Raw genomic sequence first — 17,919 nt, 5'->3', positions numbered from 1 at the left:
TCTATTGCTTCATTTGCAAATATTTTTTCCCATTCTGAGGGTTGTCTTTATGATCATACACCATGATCAAGTGGGACTTATCCCAGGGATGCAAGGATTCTTCAGTATATGCAAATCAATCAATGTGATACACCATATTAACAAGTTAAGGAATAAAAACCATATGATCATCTCCATAGATGCAGAAAAAGCTTTTGTTCAATACTCATTTATGATAAATACTCTCCAGAAAATGGGCATAGAGGGAACCTACTCAACATAATAAAGGCCATATATGACAAACCCACAGCAAACATCACATCAATGGTGAAAAACTGAAAGCATTTCCTCTAAGATCAGGAACAAGACAAGGATGTCCACTCTCGCCACTCTTATTCAGCATAGTTTTGGAGGTCTTAGCCACAGAAATCAGAGAAGAAAAAGACATAAGAGGAATACAAATTGGAAAAGAAGAAGTAAAACTGCCACTATTTGCAGATGACATGATACTATATATAGAAAAGCCTATAGATGCCACCAGAAAAGTACTAGAAACTAATCAATGAATTTGGTAAGGTTGCAGGATACAAAATTAATGCACAGAAACCTCTGGCATTCCTATACTCTAACAACGAAAATCAGAAAGAGAAATTAAGGAAACAATCCCATTTACCATTGCAACAAAAAGAATAAAATAGGAAAATGACTATACTACCCAAAGCAATCTACAGATTCAATGCAATCCTTATCAAACTAATGGCATTCTTCACAGAATTAGAACAAAAATTTTTAAAATTTGTATGGAAACACAAAAGACCCTGAATAGCCAAAGCAATTTTTAGAAAGAAAAACGGAGCTGGAGGAATCAGGCTCCCAGACTTCCAACTATACTACAAAGCTACAGTAATCAAGACAGTATGGTACTGGCACAAAAACAGAAATATAGATCAATGGTACAGGATAGAAAGCCCAGAGATAGACCCGTGCACATATGGTCACCTAATATATGACAAAGGAGGCAAGAACATACAACGGAGAAAAAACAGTCTCTTCAATAAGTGGTGCTGGGAAAACTGGACAGCTACATGTAAAAGAATGAAATTAGAACACTACCTAACACCATACACAAAAATAAACTTCAAATGGATTAAAGACCAGACACTCAAATGTAAGACCAGACACTATAAAACTCTTAGAGGAAAACGTAGGAACTCCTTGACATAAACCGCAGCAAGATCTTTTTTGACTCACCTCCTAGAGTAACGAAAATAAAACCAAAAATAAACAAATGGGACCTAATGAAACTTAAAAGCTTTTGCACAGCAAAGGAAACAATAAACAAGATGAAAAGACAATATACCTTGTCTTTTGATGGTGGCCATTCTAACAGGTGTGAGGTGATACCTTATTAAGGTTTGGATTTGCATTTCCTGATACTTAGTGACATCAAACTGGTTTTCATGTACGTGTTAGCCATTTGTGTGTCTTCTTTGGACAAATATCTATTCAGTAACTCTGCTTTATAAGAGTTCTTTATATGTTTTATATATTAACCTCTTATCAGATATGTACTTTGCAAGTATTTTCTTCCATTTTGCAGGTTGCTTTTCATTTTGTGGATCATTTATTTTGCTGTGCAGAAGCTTTTAAGTTTGATGTAGTCCCACTTGTTGATTTTTGCATTTGTTCCTTGTGTTGTTGGTGTCATACCTAAAATATTGTTGGCAAAACCCTTGTCAAGGAATTTTTCCCCTTTGTTTTCTTCTGGGAGTTTCATGGTTTCAGGTTATGTTTTAGTATTTAATCCATTTCTAGTCAATGATTCTAAGTGATGGAACATAGGGGTCCAAATATCATTCTCCTGCATATGATTATCAATTTACCCCAGTACCATTTAATGAAGAGACAACCATTTTCCTATTGATTATTCTTGGCTCTTTTTTCAAATATTATTCAACTTTGTATATGAAGGTTTGTTTCAGTGCTCTCAATCCTGTCAATTGGTCTATGTGTCTATTTTTATGCCAATACCATACTTTTAAATTTACTATAGCTTTGCAGTATAGTTTGAAGTAGGAAGTGGGATGCCTTCAGCTTCATTCTTCTTTCTCAGAACTTCTTTGGCTATTTGAGATATTTTGTGGCTTCATACAAATTTAGGATTGGTTTTTCTATTTCTGTGCCCCAAAAGGCTTTAGAAGCTGTTCACTCAGTTCACTCTTCCTTTCCTGGTGAGGAACTCTTTCTAGCTGGGAAGTTCTCTGTTGGTGCTGAGCAATACTGGCCTGGGGATGGGATGATGCAGGCATAAATAAGCTGTCTTCACTGTTCTTGTGTGATTATTCCCAGAGTTTTTTTGTTCCACGTTGTTGCTAAAATTTCTTAAGTGAAATTTAGAGCTCTCCCAGAGATGTTTTTGTTCATGGATAGTGTCTAATTGTTGATCTTTGTCAGGGGACAGGGAGGCTGGGGTCTTCTATATCTCCATTTGGAGCTCTCAATTTTACTTCATTGACTTTCTCTTGAAATATTTTTAATTAAAAAGTAGCATGATCCCATTTTTATAAGATTATTTTTCTTTTCTATTTATAAATTAGCACAAGGAAATAGCTGAGGTAATATTTCTACTGGTAATTGGTTATAGCTACATGAGGAGAGTTAAGTGGGTTTTCATTTTTATTTCCTTATGTTTTTGTCATATTGCCTAAATTCTTTATAATGGTAATATCTGCAATTTTAAAGAAATAAACAATAAATACTATTAATAAAAATAATATTTAGTAATAGCTTAGTTTATTTAAACAAATTTAGTATTTCTTTGAGATTGTAAGTTGTTGCCCAGTAGTCTATTGCCCAGGTGAATCTAAATGCCTTCATAAAATTTGAAAGGTATAAGCCAATCATATTTAATGTTAGCCAGTCCCTGGTGATTATGTAAAAGTAATCAATTTAGAAGAATAAAACAATTTACTCCTTTTAAAATACTGATGCTTCTCAGAAAAGAATATATTCTATACTCACGAAGGGTTGTTAATAACTGCTTTCAAAGTGTTAAGCAGATCGGAACTTGTCATTCTTTGCAAGTCTACTTCAACAGCTGCCCCTTTGGCTTTCATACGAGCAATATTATCATGCTGATCACCAAACAGGGGAATTCCCACCATAGGGACCCCATGGTAAATAGCTTCATAGATCCCATTGGTTCCACAGTGAGTAATAAAAGCTCTGGTTTTGGGATGACCTAAAAAGAAAAAATATATATCATTATTCTATATTGTAAGAGTTTCAGAAACAGAAAATCATGACACTTGTATAAATAATTAATTCAATTATGGAGCATCTTCTATATAATTCTGTGCCATGAGGCCATATGTAAATTCCTATAAACTCTAAAGAAAGCAGCAATTTATTATTCCATGCTAAGCAGCAACTAGTGATTCCAGCAATTAAGTGATCCCATAAGCCTCTGAAAGGTTTGCACAGAGTTAAATGATGAAGAATACTTGCCTTTGGACAAGTTTTTGGGGTGAGAATACTTTAGTAAACAGGACTGAGGGATTTAAGAAAAAAATGCTTCTGTGGATGGGGAAGGGGGGTAATATGTGCAGGGTTTCAATATGAGAATGGCTAGAAAGATAGATGAGGGCAAGGTCATGAGGTTTCTGTTTAGGAAAATGGTAATTTGCCCTTTACTTTGAGTAATATGGAACCATTTATAACATTATAGTTGGTGAAATGGTTTATCAGATATTTTTCAAATAGTTATAATGAGGAAAAGAGAAGAGAGGTGGGAGAAAATGGATACAGAAAGTCAGGAGGATGCTGCAATATTGTATACAAAAGTTAATGAGAGGGCTTCCCTGGTGGCGCAGTGGTTGAGAGTCCGCCTGCCGATGCAGGGGACACGGGTTCGAACCCCGGTCCGGGAAGATCCCACATGCCGTGGAGCGGCTAGGCCCGTGAGCCATGGCCGCTGAGCCTGTGCGTCCGGAGCCTGTGCTCCGCAACAGGAGAGGCCACAACAGTGAGAGGCCCGCGTACCGCAAAAAAAAAAAAAAAAAAAAAAATTAATGAGAGCCTGATCTAAAGGTACTTTCCTTGACTCTGATTCTGAGGAGGGAGAGATTGTATCATAAATGGGAGAATTATAAATTCCATATTTATGTTAGAACTTAACAAAGATTCTATCCTTGACCAAAGTCTAGTCAAACTCCTCTGAACTCTCTTCTCAACTAGGCCCTGATTTGGGGGTTTATTTGTTTATCTCTGCATTGCCCAATTTTAGCAAGCATCCTACTAAGTCAGTTTAGCTAGACTCTTCCAGCCTGATATCTGATCACCCTATGTAGCTGTTGCCTCATACTTCACCATCCCCCATGATGTTTGCCTTCAGCAAGAATCTGATTCAGTCAGTTTTGCCAGGGTACCCCGTTGCCCCTGAGGTTTCCTTAGTAATCTCAGTTTTGCCAGGGTACCCCGTTGCCCCTGAGGTTTCCTTAGTAATCTTCCATCCAGTGACACCCCCCACTCTGAACTTTGCCTACAAATTTCCCACTTTTCCTTTTTGCACTCAGAGTTGAGCCCAATCTCTCTGACTTACTGTAGAAGTCCATTGCAGTAGTAGCTATACTTATCATGATGGTTTTGAATAATGTGTGCCTTACAGTCTTTAACAAGTGCCGTTTATAATTTTTTCTTTCACAAGCTCCACAAGAAATGTGAAGAAGACATCAAGGGTTTTTTGTTGTTGTTTATTCCTTATTTTGAATAGAAATTTGTTGGATTTATTTGTTACTGAGTAATCGTTCAGATTATCCCTCATTCACTTCCATTTAATTTTGCTTCTCTTTGGTCTTACCAAGAAGATCATTCTGTGGAATCCACTCATATAGTCGGGTATTGGCTCCTAAAGTTTCTGGTTTCTTTCCTGTGTGTCTCCATAGGACCTGTTGAGATAAATGCCTTTACTCTAGAAAATTTTTAGAAGCACATCCTATCAGAAGGAAGCAACTGACTTAGAATTAATCTGGTTCGGTGCCTCCAGGTAATACACAAGCAAACTGAGGCCTGAAGTGATTAAGTAATGAATGTTTTTAAATCATTGACGCTATAACCATGTTTACAAATGCTTGCAATAATCCTAATCGATAAGCTATCATCATCAGGTTAATTCTCACTTAGGAGATGAAGAAAAAAGATAACCTGTACCTGAAACAATTACATAGTGGTGTTACTAAGCCATTCTGGTAAAGGGGATTTTTGAAACAGTTTTCAGAGGCAAAGGGGAGAGATGTTATTTACCTCACTAAGAAACTGTTAGTGCTTTGACCTTTGTTTTATATATATATATGTATGTGTGTGTGTATATATATATATGTATATACACACATTAATATAGAATCAAGCATTGCCTTTTTAAATTATAGTAAAATATACATAATGATATTTATCATTTTAAAGTATTGTAAGTATAGAATTTGGTGGCATTAAATACATCTATAATGTTTGTAACCATAAGCACTATCTATATCCCAGATATTTTCATCTACCCTAACATAGACTCTGTACCATTCAGCAATAACTCCCTATTTCCTCCACTCCCTAGCCCCTGGTAAATTACATTCTACTTCCTGTCTCTTTGAATTTGACTACTCTAGACATCTGATATAAGTGGAATCATACAGTATTTGCCCTTTTCCCACTTAGCATTATTTCACTTAGCATTGTCTTCAAGGTCATGCATGTTGTACCATGCCAGAGTTTCCTTTCTTTTTAAGGCTGAATAATATCTGTTTTGTGTGTATATCACATTTTCTTTATCCACTCATTTACTATTGTGAATAATGTTGCTGTGAACATTGGTGTGCAAGTATTTGTTTGAGCCCCTGATTCCAATTCTTTTGGCTCTATAGCCAGGATTAGAATTATTGGGTTATATGATAGCTCCGTGTTTAATTTTCTGAGGAACCACAAAAATGTTTTCCAGAGAAGATGCAAGATTTTGCTCTCCTACTAGCAATGCAGGAGGTCTCATTTCTCCATTAACACTTGTATTTTCTTTTTTTAAAAAAATAATAGCTGTCCTATTGAAGTGGTATCTCTTTGTTCTTTGATTTGCATTTCCCTAATGATTAACGATGCTGAGCATCTTTTCATATACTTTTTGACCACTTGTTTATCTTCTTTGGAGAAATGTCTATTCAAGTACTTTCCCCTTTTTCAATTGGGATTTGTTCCTGTTGTTGAGTTGTAGGAGTTTTTTATGTATTGTGCATGTTAATTCCTTGTCAGCGATATGATTTGCAAAGATTTTCTCCCAACCTGTACATTGTATTTTACTTTCTTGATATCTTCTGATGCACAAAAGTTCTGCATTTGATGTAGTCCAATTTATTTATTTATTTTTTAACTTTTTTTTGCTTGTGCTTTGGTGTTATATCTATGAAATCCTGACATAATCCAATGTGATAAAGTTTTCCCTGAGAATTTTCTTGGGAAAGTGTTACAGTTTTACTTCTAAAGTTTGTCTCTGATCCATTTTCAGTTAATTTTTGCATATGGTGTAGGGTAAGGATCCAACTTCAGTCTTTTGCATGTGGATATCAAGATTTTTTCAGCATTATTTGTTGAGAAGAGACTGTCCTTTCCCCAATTGAATGGTCTTGCACTCCTGCTGAAAATCAATTGACCATATACGTGAGGATTAATTTCTGCATATTCTTCTGTTCCATTGGGTTATATGCCTGTCCTTCTTACAGTACAACAGTGTTAATTTACTGTAGGTTTTATAGCATATTTCTAATTTCAATGTTTGAAAATGTGACTCCTTTAACTTTGTTGTTTTTCAAGATTTTTTTGTCTGATTGTAGTTCTTATAGTTCCATGTGAGGTTGAGGATTGGATTACTCATTTCTGTAAAAAAGGCTGTTAGAGTTTTGATAGGCATTGCATTCATCTGTAGATTGCTTTGGATAGTGTTGACTTCTTAACCATGTTAAGCGTTCCTATCTATGAACATGGGATGACTTTCCAAGTATTTAGGTATTCTTTAATTTCTTGCAGCAATAATGTTTTGTGGTCTTCAGCAGCAAATATTTTACTTCCTTGATTAGGTTCATTCTTAAGTATTTGTTTTGTTGTTCTTGTAAATGGAATTTAAAGAATTTCATGTTCAGAGTGTTCATTGGTGTTTATATAAACAAAATTGATTTTTGTGTGTTAATCTTGTATTCTGCACTTTTGTTAAGTTTGATAATTAGTTCTAGTAGCTTTTTATGAATTCTTGAGATTTTCTATGCATAAGATCATGTCATCTGCAAATACACATTGTTTTACCTCTCTCTTTCCAATTTGGATACCTTTCATTTCTTTTTCCTGTATAATCCCCATGTGAAAACTTCTAGTATAAGGTTATATAACAGCAGTGAAACAATACATCATTGTATTGTTCCTGATCTCAGTTTCCACCATTGAGTATGATATTAGCTGTGGGCTTTTCAGAAATACCCTGTATCATATTGAGGGCTTTTCCCTCTATTCCTAGTTTCTTGAGAGTTTTTATCAGGAGAGAATGTTGGATTTTCTCAACTTCCTTTTCTGTGTAAGTTGAAATGGTCATTTGATAGTGTTTTTATTTTCCCCTTCATTATAATCATGTAATATTTATTTACTTTGCATAAATAGCATAAATACTATTTTACTATGGTGAATACTCTTTTCAACATTCTAGTGGATCTGATCTGCAAATATTTTCTTGAGTATTTTAAGATCTATATTTAGAAATGATCATGGTCCGTAATTTTATTCTTGTGTGATGTCTTTATCTGGTTTTTGTATGAGGGAACATCTGGCCTCATAGAGTAATTCATTGTTTCCTTGTTTCCACATTTTTGAAAAGGATTACCTTAATTATTCAATTCCTTCAACATTTGGTAGAATTTACCATTGATGTTATCTGACAGATTTTTCCTTTTTGGCAGGTCTTTGATTACTAATTCAGTCTCTTAATTTGATATAGGTCTGTTGAAGTAATCTGTTTCTTTTTTAGTCAGTGTAAGTAGAGTTTTTCAAGGCATTTATCCACTTCTTCTAGATTGTCTAATTTTTGTTGTGCAACTTTTCATAATATCCTCTTTTATCTTCCAGTTTTATGAGATATAATCGACATACAGCACTGTGTAAGTTTAATGTATACAGCATTATGATTCTACTCACATACATTATGAAATGATTCTCACAGTAGGGATAACATTAAATAAATTAAAAAAAATTTTTCTTGACATGAAAACTCTTAGGATTTACTCTCTTAACAATTTTCACATATAAAGTACAGCAGTGTTACCTAAATTTATGATGTATATTGCATCTCTAGTACTTATTTATCTTGTAACTGGAAGTTTGACCCTTTTAACCACCTTCTTCCAATTGTCCCTTCCCCAATCCCCTGACTCTGGTAACCACAAATCTGATCTGTTTTTCTGTGAGTTTGTTTGTTTCTTTTTTTGTTTTTTTTGTTTTATTTTTTTTTTGTGGTATGCGGGCCTCCCTCTGTTGTGGCCTCTCCCGTTGCGGAGCACAGGCTCCGGACGTGCAGACTCAGCGGCCATGGCTCACGGGCCCAGCTGCTCCGCGGCATGTGGGATCCTCCCAGACCAGGGCGCGAACCCGGTTCCCCTGCATCGGCAGGCGGACGCGCAACCACTGCGCCACCAGGGAAGCCCTCTTTTTTGTTTTTTAAGTAAAATTGACCTACAACACTATGATAGTATCTGTTACACAACATGGTGATTTGGTATTTCTATATGTGTCAAAATGATTATCACGATAAGTCTAGTTACAACATGTGAAGATATTACATAGTTATTGTCCATATTCCTACACTGTACTTAGCAAAATACATACATATATGTAAAATACATGATTAAGTTGCTGATCTCTTAAGATTAAATGCATTTTAAACAACCGTGTCTTTTTACTTCCCTCACCACACTTACTGTTTTTGACATCATATTTTAAATCTTTTTGTTTTGTGTATCCCTTAACTAGTTATTGTGAGTATACATGATTATATAATTTTGTCTTTTAGCCTTCCTTCTAGCTTAATACATGGCTGATTTACAGATTTTGCAGTATATTTGCCTTTACCAATGAGATTTTTCCTTTTGTAATTTTTATGTTTCTAGTTGTGGGATTTTCTTTCTCACTTAGAGAAGTCCCCTTAACTTTTCTTGTAAACGTAGTTTGGTGGTGCTGAACTCTCTTAGCTTTTGGTTGCTTGTAAAACTTTTGAACTCTCCATCAAATCTGAATGATAGCCTTACTGGGTAGAGTATTCTTGGTTGTAAGTTTTCCCCTTTCATTATTTTAAATATATCTTGCCACTCCCCTCGGGCCTGCAGTGTTTCTGCTGACTAGTCAGCTTTTAGCCTTATGGGAGTTTCCTTGTACTTAACTTGTTCCTTTTTCCTTGGGCTTTTAAAATTCTCTTTATGTTTTATTTTTGCTATTTCATTACAACGTGTCTTGGTGTGGTCTTCTTTGGGTTCATTCTATTTGGGACTGTTTCTGCTTCCTACAATTGGATGACCATTTCCTTTCCCAAGTTAGGGAAGTTTTCAGCTATTATGACTTCAAATATGTTCTCTGCCCTTTTCTTCCTCTCTTCTCCTTCTGGAACCCCTATAATGTTAATGTTAGCATGCTTGATGTTGTCACAGAGGTCTCTTAAACTGTCCTCATTACTTTTGTTTTTTAAGAGTTCACATATTCACAGGTTTAATGTTTTAACATAACTCCCTCACCAATTATTTTTGTATCAAAATTTCAACTTGGGGTCTACAAGTTATGGGTGTCTAATTTTCCAGTTCACAGTAATGCTAAAGATTTCTTTTTAAAAAAATCTTTATTGGAGTATAATTGCTTTACAATGGTGTGTTAGTTTCTGCTTTACAACAAAGTGAATTAGCTATACATATACATATATCCCCATATCGCCTCCCTCTTGCATCTCCCTATTTTATTTTATTTATTTTTTTATACAGCAGGTTCTCATTAGTTATCCAATTTATACATATTAGTGTATATATGTCAATCCCAATTCATCACACCACTTCCCTCCACCACTTTCTCTGCTTGGTGTCCATACATTTGTTCTCTACATCTGTGTCTCTATTTCTGCATACGACAGACTCTAGGTCCATACTCCTCACTACAAATAACTCAATTTCATTTCTTTTTATGTATATATGTGCCACATCTTCTTTATCCATTCATCTGTCGATGGACACGGTTCCACATTTATGCGTTAATATACAACATTAGTTTTTCTCTTTCTGACTCACTTCACTCTGTATGACAGAATCTAGGTCCATCCACCTCACTACAAATAACTCAATTTCTTTACTTTTTATGGCTGAGTAATATTCCATTGTATATGTGTACAACATCTTCTTTATCCATTCATCTGTCGATGGGCATTTAGGTTGCTTCCATGACCTGGCTATTGTAAATAGTGCTGCAATGAACATTGGGGTGCATGTATCTTTTTGAATTATGGTTTCCTTTGGGTATATACCCAGTAGTGGGATTGCTGGGTCATATGGTAGTTCTATTTTTAGTTTTTTAAGGAACCTCCATACTGTTCTCCATAGTGCCTGTATCAATTTACATTCTCACAAACAGTGCAAGAGGGTTCCCTTTTCTCCACACCCTCTCCAGCATTTATTGTTTGTAGATTTTTTGATGATGGTCATTCTGACCTGTGTGAGGTGACATCTCATTGTAGTTCTCATTTGCATTTCTCTAATGATTAGAGATGTTGATGTTGAGCATCCTTTCATGTGTTTGTTGGCCATCTGTATATCTTCTTTGGAGAAATGTCTACTTAGGTCTTCTGCCCATTTTTGGATTGGGTTGCTTGTTTTTTTGATATTGAGTTGCATGAGCTGCTTGTAAATTTTGGAGATTAATCCTTTGTCAGTTTCTTCAAATGCAAATATATTCTTCCAGACTGAGGGTTGTCTTTTCATCTTGTTTATGGTTTCCTTTGCTGTGCAAAAGCTTTTCAGTTTCATTAGTTCCCATTTGTTTATTTTTGTTTTTATTTCCATTTTTCGAGGAGGTGGGTCAAAAAGGATCTTGCTGTGATTTATGTCATAGAGTGCTGTGCCTATGTCTTCCTCTAAGAGTTTTACAGTGTCTGGCCTTACATTTAGGTCTTTAATTCATTTAGAGTTTATTTTTCTGTATGGTGTTAGGTAGTGTTCTAATTTCATTCTTTTACATGTAGCTGTCCAGTTTTCCCAGCACCACTTATTGAAGAGTCTGTCTTTCCCCCATTGTATGTTCTTACCTCTTTTATCAAAGATAAGGTGACCATGTGTGCGTGGGTTTACCTCTGGGCTTTCTATCCTGTTCCATTCATCTATACTTCTGTTTTTGTGCCAGTACCATACTGTCTTGATTACTGTAGCTTTGTAGTATAGTCTAAAGCCCAGGAGCCTGATTTCTCCAGCTCTGTTTTTCTTTCACAAGATTGCTTTACCTATTCAGGGTCTTTTGTGCTTCCATACAAATTGTGAAAGTTTTTGTTCTAGTTCTGTGAAAAATGCCATTGATAGCTCGATAGGGATTTCGTTGAATCTATAGATTGCTTTGTCTAGTATAGTCATTTTCACAATGTTGATTCTTCCAATCCAAGAACATGGTATATCTCTCCATCTTTTTTTTTTTTTTTCTGTTCAGCTTCAGTGTTTTCCAGTACTTTATCTTTCAGCTCACTGCTCTATTTCTCTGTATCATCTAATCTGCTATTGATTCCTTCTAGTGTATTTTCATTTCATTTTTTTATATTATTCATCTCCATTTTATTCTTCTTTATATTTTCTAACTCTTTGTTAAAAACTTCTAACTTCTCACTCCGTTCATCTAATCTTCTCCTGAGTTCTTTGAACATCTTTACAGTCATTACATTGAACTCTGTATCAAGTAGATTGTAATATTCACTTCACTTACTTCTTTTTTTAGGGTTGAATACTGTTGCTTCATTTGGAAGACATTCCTCTGTCACTTTATTTCATCTAATTTGCTGATTTTTTTTTAATATATCTGGTAGGTTGGTTACATTGCCTGACATTGGAGAAGTGACCTTTTGCAAGAGACATCCTATGTGTCCAAGCACTGCATTCTCCTCTAGTAATGAGAGCTATATGCAGTAGGGCAGCTCCAATTTGGGCTTCATGGGATCTTCTGTTCTGTGTGTTGACTACTTTGAGCCATTGGCTCTTCTGAAAGTAATCCCCACTCACCTTCAAAGCCAGTGTTCTGGAGGCTTGGCTCCTGGTGCAGGAGATGTGTGCTGGGGAGCCCAATGTTTGGCTAAAACTGTTCACACCTTGGAAATAACCTCTGCTAACTTGTTCACTTGGAAGTACGAATCTTTTTTTTTTTTATAGATGACTTTTGTTTTATTTTATTTTAATTTTTATTGGGGTATATTTGATTTACAATGTTGTGTTAGTTTCATGTGTACAGCAAAGTAAATCTGTTATGCATATACATATATCCATTCTTCTTTAGATTCTTTTTTCATATAGGCCATTACAGAGTATTGAGTAGAGTTCCATGTGTTATGCAGTAAGTCCTTATTAGTTATCTATTTTATATATAGTAGTGTGTATGTGTCTCAGTCTTCCAATTTATCCCTCCCCCACACTTACCCCGCTGTAACCATAAGTTTATTTTCTACATCTGTAACTCTATTTTGGTTTTGTATTGGGTGGCCAAAAAGTTCTTTTGGGTTTTTCCATAACATTGTATGAAAAACCCAAAAGAACTTTTTGGCCAAGCCAATAGATAAGGTCACTTGAAGCCTTTTTTTAGATTCCACATGTAAGCGATATCATATGATATTTGTCTTTCTCTGTCTGACTCACTTCACTCAGTATGCCAATCTCCAGGTCCAACCAAGTTGCTGCAAATGGCATTATTTTGTTCTTTTTTTGTGTGTGTGTGGTACATGGGCCTCTCACTGTTGTGGCCTCTCCCGTTGCGGAGCACAGGCTCCGGACGCACAGGCTCAGAGGCCATGGCTCACAGGCCCAGCCACTCTGCGGCATGTGGGATCTTCCCGGATCAGGGCACGAACCCGTGTCCCCTGCATCAGCAGGCGGATTCTCAATCACTGCGCCACCAGGGAAGCCCTCTTCATTTTTTGGTTCTTTGTTCTTTTCTCTTAACTATACTGCTTCTCCATCACTCCTATCTGGCTCATTGTGGTTCCTTCTTTATATCTTTAGTTGTAGAAGATCTTTTCTGCTCGTCTTCTTTTTCTCATGTTGCTCTGCAAATCAGAGCTATTTCTGTGTGCCTGTGAGAAGAGGTGAGCTTGGGGTTTTCCTACTCTTCCATCTTGGCCACACCTCTATCATATCCTCTGATAATATTTTTATCTCTGTACAGCCATTAGCAATCTCCTTAGGTTCATTTCTGATTTTAATTATTTGCATATACTCGATTTTTCCTCTTTGCGAATCTAGCTAAAGTTTTGATAATTTCCCTGACTTTTTCAGAGAACCAGCCTTTGGTTTTATTGATTTTCTCTGTTTTTTGTTTGTTTGTTTTGTTTATCTCTGCTCTAGTCTTTATTAGTTCTTTCCTTCTGCTAGCTTTTGGTTTAGTTTGTCCTCTTTTTATAGTCCTTTAAAATATAAGATTAGGTAATTGATTTTAGATCATTATTCTTTTTCAATGTAGGCACTTGCAGCTATAAATTTCTCTCTGAACTCTGCTTTCTCTGCATCTCTTGCTTTGGTCTCTTGTGTTTTCATTCATTTAAACAAATATTTTCAGATTGCTTTTGTAACTTATTCTTTGACTTATTGAGGGTTAACTGCAATAGCATAAAAAACATGTGCTCCTTTATAGATCCATCCAGCTCTTTCTAGAATTGATGACATAAATTACATATGTATACATCTGTTCCTAATTACATAGATCAATAATTGTTTTTATAAATTTTTATCATTGAGAAAAATCTTTTAAAAAATGGAGTTACAACCAAAATAACAATAATACTAGTTTTTATTACTGCCTTTACTGCAATTTTACCTCACTGCAGATATTTATTTCTTCTTATGGTTTTGTGTTACTGTTTAGCAACCTTTCATTTCAACCAGAAGTATTCCCTTTTGCATTTTTTACAGGGAAAGTCTAGTGTTAATGATGTCCCTCAACTTTTGTTTATCTGGGAATGTCTTAATTACTACTCTTTAAAAAAATTTTTTTAATGCCACACTGTGTGGTATGTGGGATCTTAGTTCCCCACCAGGGATCGAACCCATGCCCCTTGCATTGGGAGGGTGGAGTCTTAAATACTGGACCACCAAGGGAGTCCCTACTTCATTTTTGAAGGACATTTTGCCTGATATAAAACTCTCAGTTAACAATTTTGTCTTTCAGCACTTTGAATTTATCAATCCACTGCCTTTTGGCCTCCAGTGTTTCTGATGAGAAATTGGCTGTCACTTTATTGAAGATATCTTTTAGGTGATGAATCCCTTCTCTTGTTTCTTTCAATAGTCACTCATTATCTTTGGTTTTCACCAACTTGAATATAATGTGTCTTGGTGTAGGTATCTTTGAGTTTATCCAACTTGAAGTTCACTAAGCTTCTTGGATTTGTAAATTTATGTATTTTATTAAATTGGGACTATGTTAAGCCATTATTTCTTTAAATATTCTTTCTGCCCATTCTGCCCATTTCTCTCTTTCTGGGACTCCCACAATGTGTATGCTCATTCACAGGATGGTGTCCCACAAGTCCCTTAGGCTTTGTTCATTTTTCTTCATTCTTTTTTCTTCCTTGAACTTGATAATTTCAAATAACCTTTCTTCAAGTTTGCTGATGCTTTTGCCTGCTCATGTCTGATTTTGAACCCCTGAGGTGAACTTTTCATTATAGTTATTGTAATTTTTAACCTCTGAAATTTCTTTTTGATCCCTTTTAAGAATAATTTCTTTCTCATTGTCAATATTTCCTTTTGTTCCTCCATCATTTTCTTCTCTTTATCATTGTCTTCCTTTAGTTCTTTGTGCATCTTTAAAAATGTGGTTTTAAAGGCTTTTTCTAGTAATTCCAAAATCCAGGCTCCCTCAGGAATGGTTTCTCTCAGTTTATTTTGTTCCTTTGATTGGGCCATACTTTCATCTATCTTTGTATGTCTTGTAATATTTTTCGAGTATTGTACATTTGCTTTTTATAATGTTCTATCTTCAGAAATCAGATTTGCCCCTTTGTTAGAGTTTGATTTTGTTGTTGCTGTTGTTGAAGTGTATCTCTTTGCTAGAAATCAGGCTGAGGTTAAAGCTTTAGGTCTTCTCAGGTATTTTATGAGCCAGTATTTTTCCCTGGACATGCACATAATTTTCTAAATTCCACTGTTTGTGAGGTTGTTTTTTAATGGTCTAATTCTTTAACGCCTGGCTCCCAAATGGAGAAAAAAGTAAAAAGAAAAAAAAAAGAAGCTTATCCTTTAAAACCCCTGGAAGTTGCTTCTTCTAATGAATGTTGAAACAACTGTGCCCAGCTTCTGTGCATATACCTCAATGATCATGGGCAGTAATCAGCAATTAGAATGCAGAACCACAGTATTTGGAGGTTAAGTTCGTTATTGTCTACCGGTTCCACCAAATTACACCAGGAATGCAGGCATGCTGGCTGCCATGGGACAGAGTGATGAAGACTTTGAAGCTGCTGCTATTCTAAAGGGATGACATTGACAAAAATTAACCACAGTTACCACTCAGTTTTTCCACTGTGAGTTGCAAGTGCTCAGTTAGAGTCCAGAGTTCCAATATAGTTACTTCAGAAAGTTTTTGCTAGTACAATTTTGTTCAGGTAGAGAGACAGGTCTTGGTGCTTCCTAGTCTACCCTGGTTTCACCCCTAAAGATTGTATTTTAGTGCAATTGAAAGTTTAATATTTTTATGAAGATGGAATTTAGATTAAATATTTAAATGGGTGCTGCTTCCACAAAACAATTATTGAAAGTAATTTGGTTATGAATACAATAATTATTGTGAGCATGTGTAACTTAAAGTTACATGCAATTTTCTATTTTAACTAAATGTAGGGGAAAAAAGTGTTCATGTTAGTTTAAAAACAATGCCACTCAGTTATAACCTAGAATGGTATAAATTAAAAAATATAATTTGGGGGAACTTCAAGGAGTGAACTGCATAAATCTTGTACTGGATTATTAAAGATTTTAACTGTTTAAAATGAAGAGTATCTATTTAGGAGTATTCCAGGAATCTAAGTTGTTAGTTCCAGGCTCAACCATGGCCTGGTACAAATCCATTAACTATAAGGAAATATAGTCCCAAGGCATCCAGTGAATTAAGGCTGTATTTTTGAATATCTATTCCTTTATTCTCCATCAAGGTAGTTGTAACTTGTGTATATGCCTCAGAATAAAAAATGAACAACAAACCAAAAAAAACCCCAATAAACACCAAAAAACAATGTTAGATTACATGGAAGCCTTAAAACCTAGGCACAAAGCTGACTGATTGTTTGACAGTAGTGAATGATTAAGTTTTAGGTCATTATTTAAAGAAAATTCTGCAATATGTCTTCCTGTTAGTAATGCCAGGTTTAAAGCAAGATAAGAATCAAATATCCTGTTTCACCATTTAATATTTTTTCTTTACAGTTCAGTTAAATTGACACTAACAATACCAATAACTTTTTCTACATTTTTAAGCACACTATTAAGGACATCTTCATGGAATTTAAAGAAGTTGTCTCTGAAAAAGTAAGATTATCTGACCTTCTGAGGAATCTGGGCAAGGGCTGATGCAATCACATTAGACTTTTCTTCTGTGAGGTTTTTGATCATTGACCCCAGAGTAAACACCACAACTCCATCTTTTCCAGAGCTTTGAACAAACTCTTCTAACTCCTGTGAGGGAAATAGTCTTTGTTATGTGAAAGTTGATAGTTACAAGAATGTCACACACTTTTCTCAATATGTCTGAATTCTTAGAACACTTCTGGTTTTTCATATGTTAACCATTTCAGTGTACAAAATATGACCTGAAATCACTGGTTATTAAGCAAATTAAAAATGATTTAAATTGGAGGTTCCCTTCAGCATGATAGAGGGGAGTGTGTGTGTGTGTGTTTACATATTATTGACTACATGTTATCTTCTCCCTATTACAGAGCTCTTTACATGTATGATTTAACTTAGATATATGGGAATCTTAAGAGATATGTATACATTTACAGATGAGAAAGCTATCTCAGTAAGATTAAGTAATTTGTCCAAGTCTACGCAGCAGTAGCTGGCAGAGCCAAATTTCTAGTTTAAGTTAAATGGTTCTGGTGCTTCACTTTATATTTAGCCTTGGATGCTAATAAGATTATCATTCATTTTTCTGCTGAATCACAGTCAGTATAATGACATACTTTTGGTATATTTACTTTTTTCTGTTTTCTAAATTTCAATTTTCTTTTATTTTGGTTATATTTTCTCTTCGTATAAGCTTCCACAAACACATTTAGAAATGAGGTAGACATATAAATTCCTGACCACATAAGACATGCAGAAAGAACTATAATGAATACTCTGAGGTTAACAGTATATAATAGAAATATATGGTTTTCCATTAAAAATAAAAATATCATATCTAATTATGATGAAGTAAAAAGAAATCTTTTCATCCTATGTTGAACTAGTAACAAAACTAATTCAACCAAATAAGAGAAGATAAAAATGTGTAAGACTTGGGCTTCCCTGGTGGCGCAGTGGTTGAAAGTCCGCCTGCCAATGCAGGGGACAGGGGTTCATGCCCCAGTCTGGGAAGATCCCACATGTGGCGGAGCGGCTGGGCCCATGAGCCATGGCTGCTGAGCCTGTGCGTCCGGAGCCTGTGCTC

General features: G+C 35.3%; 1 protein-coding gene across 1 annotated transcript in view; it reads right to left on the bottom strand.

Moving 5' to 3' along the window:
• LOC102983168 (UDP-glucuronosyltransferase 2A1-like) overlaps window positions 1–17,919 on the bottom strand; it is an 80,664-nt gene that overhangs the window by 3,988 nt on the left and 58,757 nt on the right. The window contains 3 exon segments of the mRNA XM_055085743.1: window positions 3,001–3,220; window positions 4,838–4,925; window positions 16,809–16,940. Coding sequence (XP_054941718.1) covers window positions 3,001–3,220; window positions 4,838–4,925; window positions 16,809–16,940 — 440 coding nt within the window.

The sequence above is a fragment of the Physeter macrocephalus genome, chromosome 7 (assembly GCF_002837175.3).
Source record: "Physeter macrocephalus isolate SW-GA chromosome 7, ASM283717v5, whole genome shotgun sequence".
Taxonomy (NCBI): domain Eukaryota; kingdom Metazoa; phylum Chordata; class Mammalia; order Artiodactyla; family Physeteridae; genus Physeter; species Physeter macrocephalus.
Note: the sequence above shows the minus strand (reverse complement) of the source record. Positions and strands in the feature narration are given on the sequence as shown.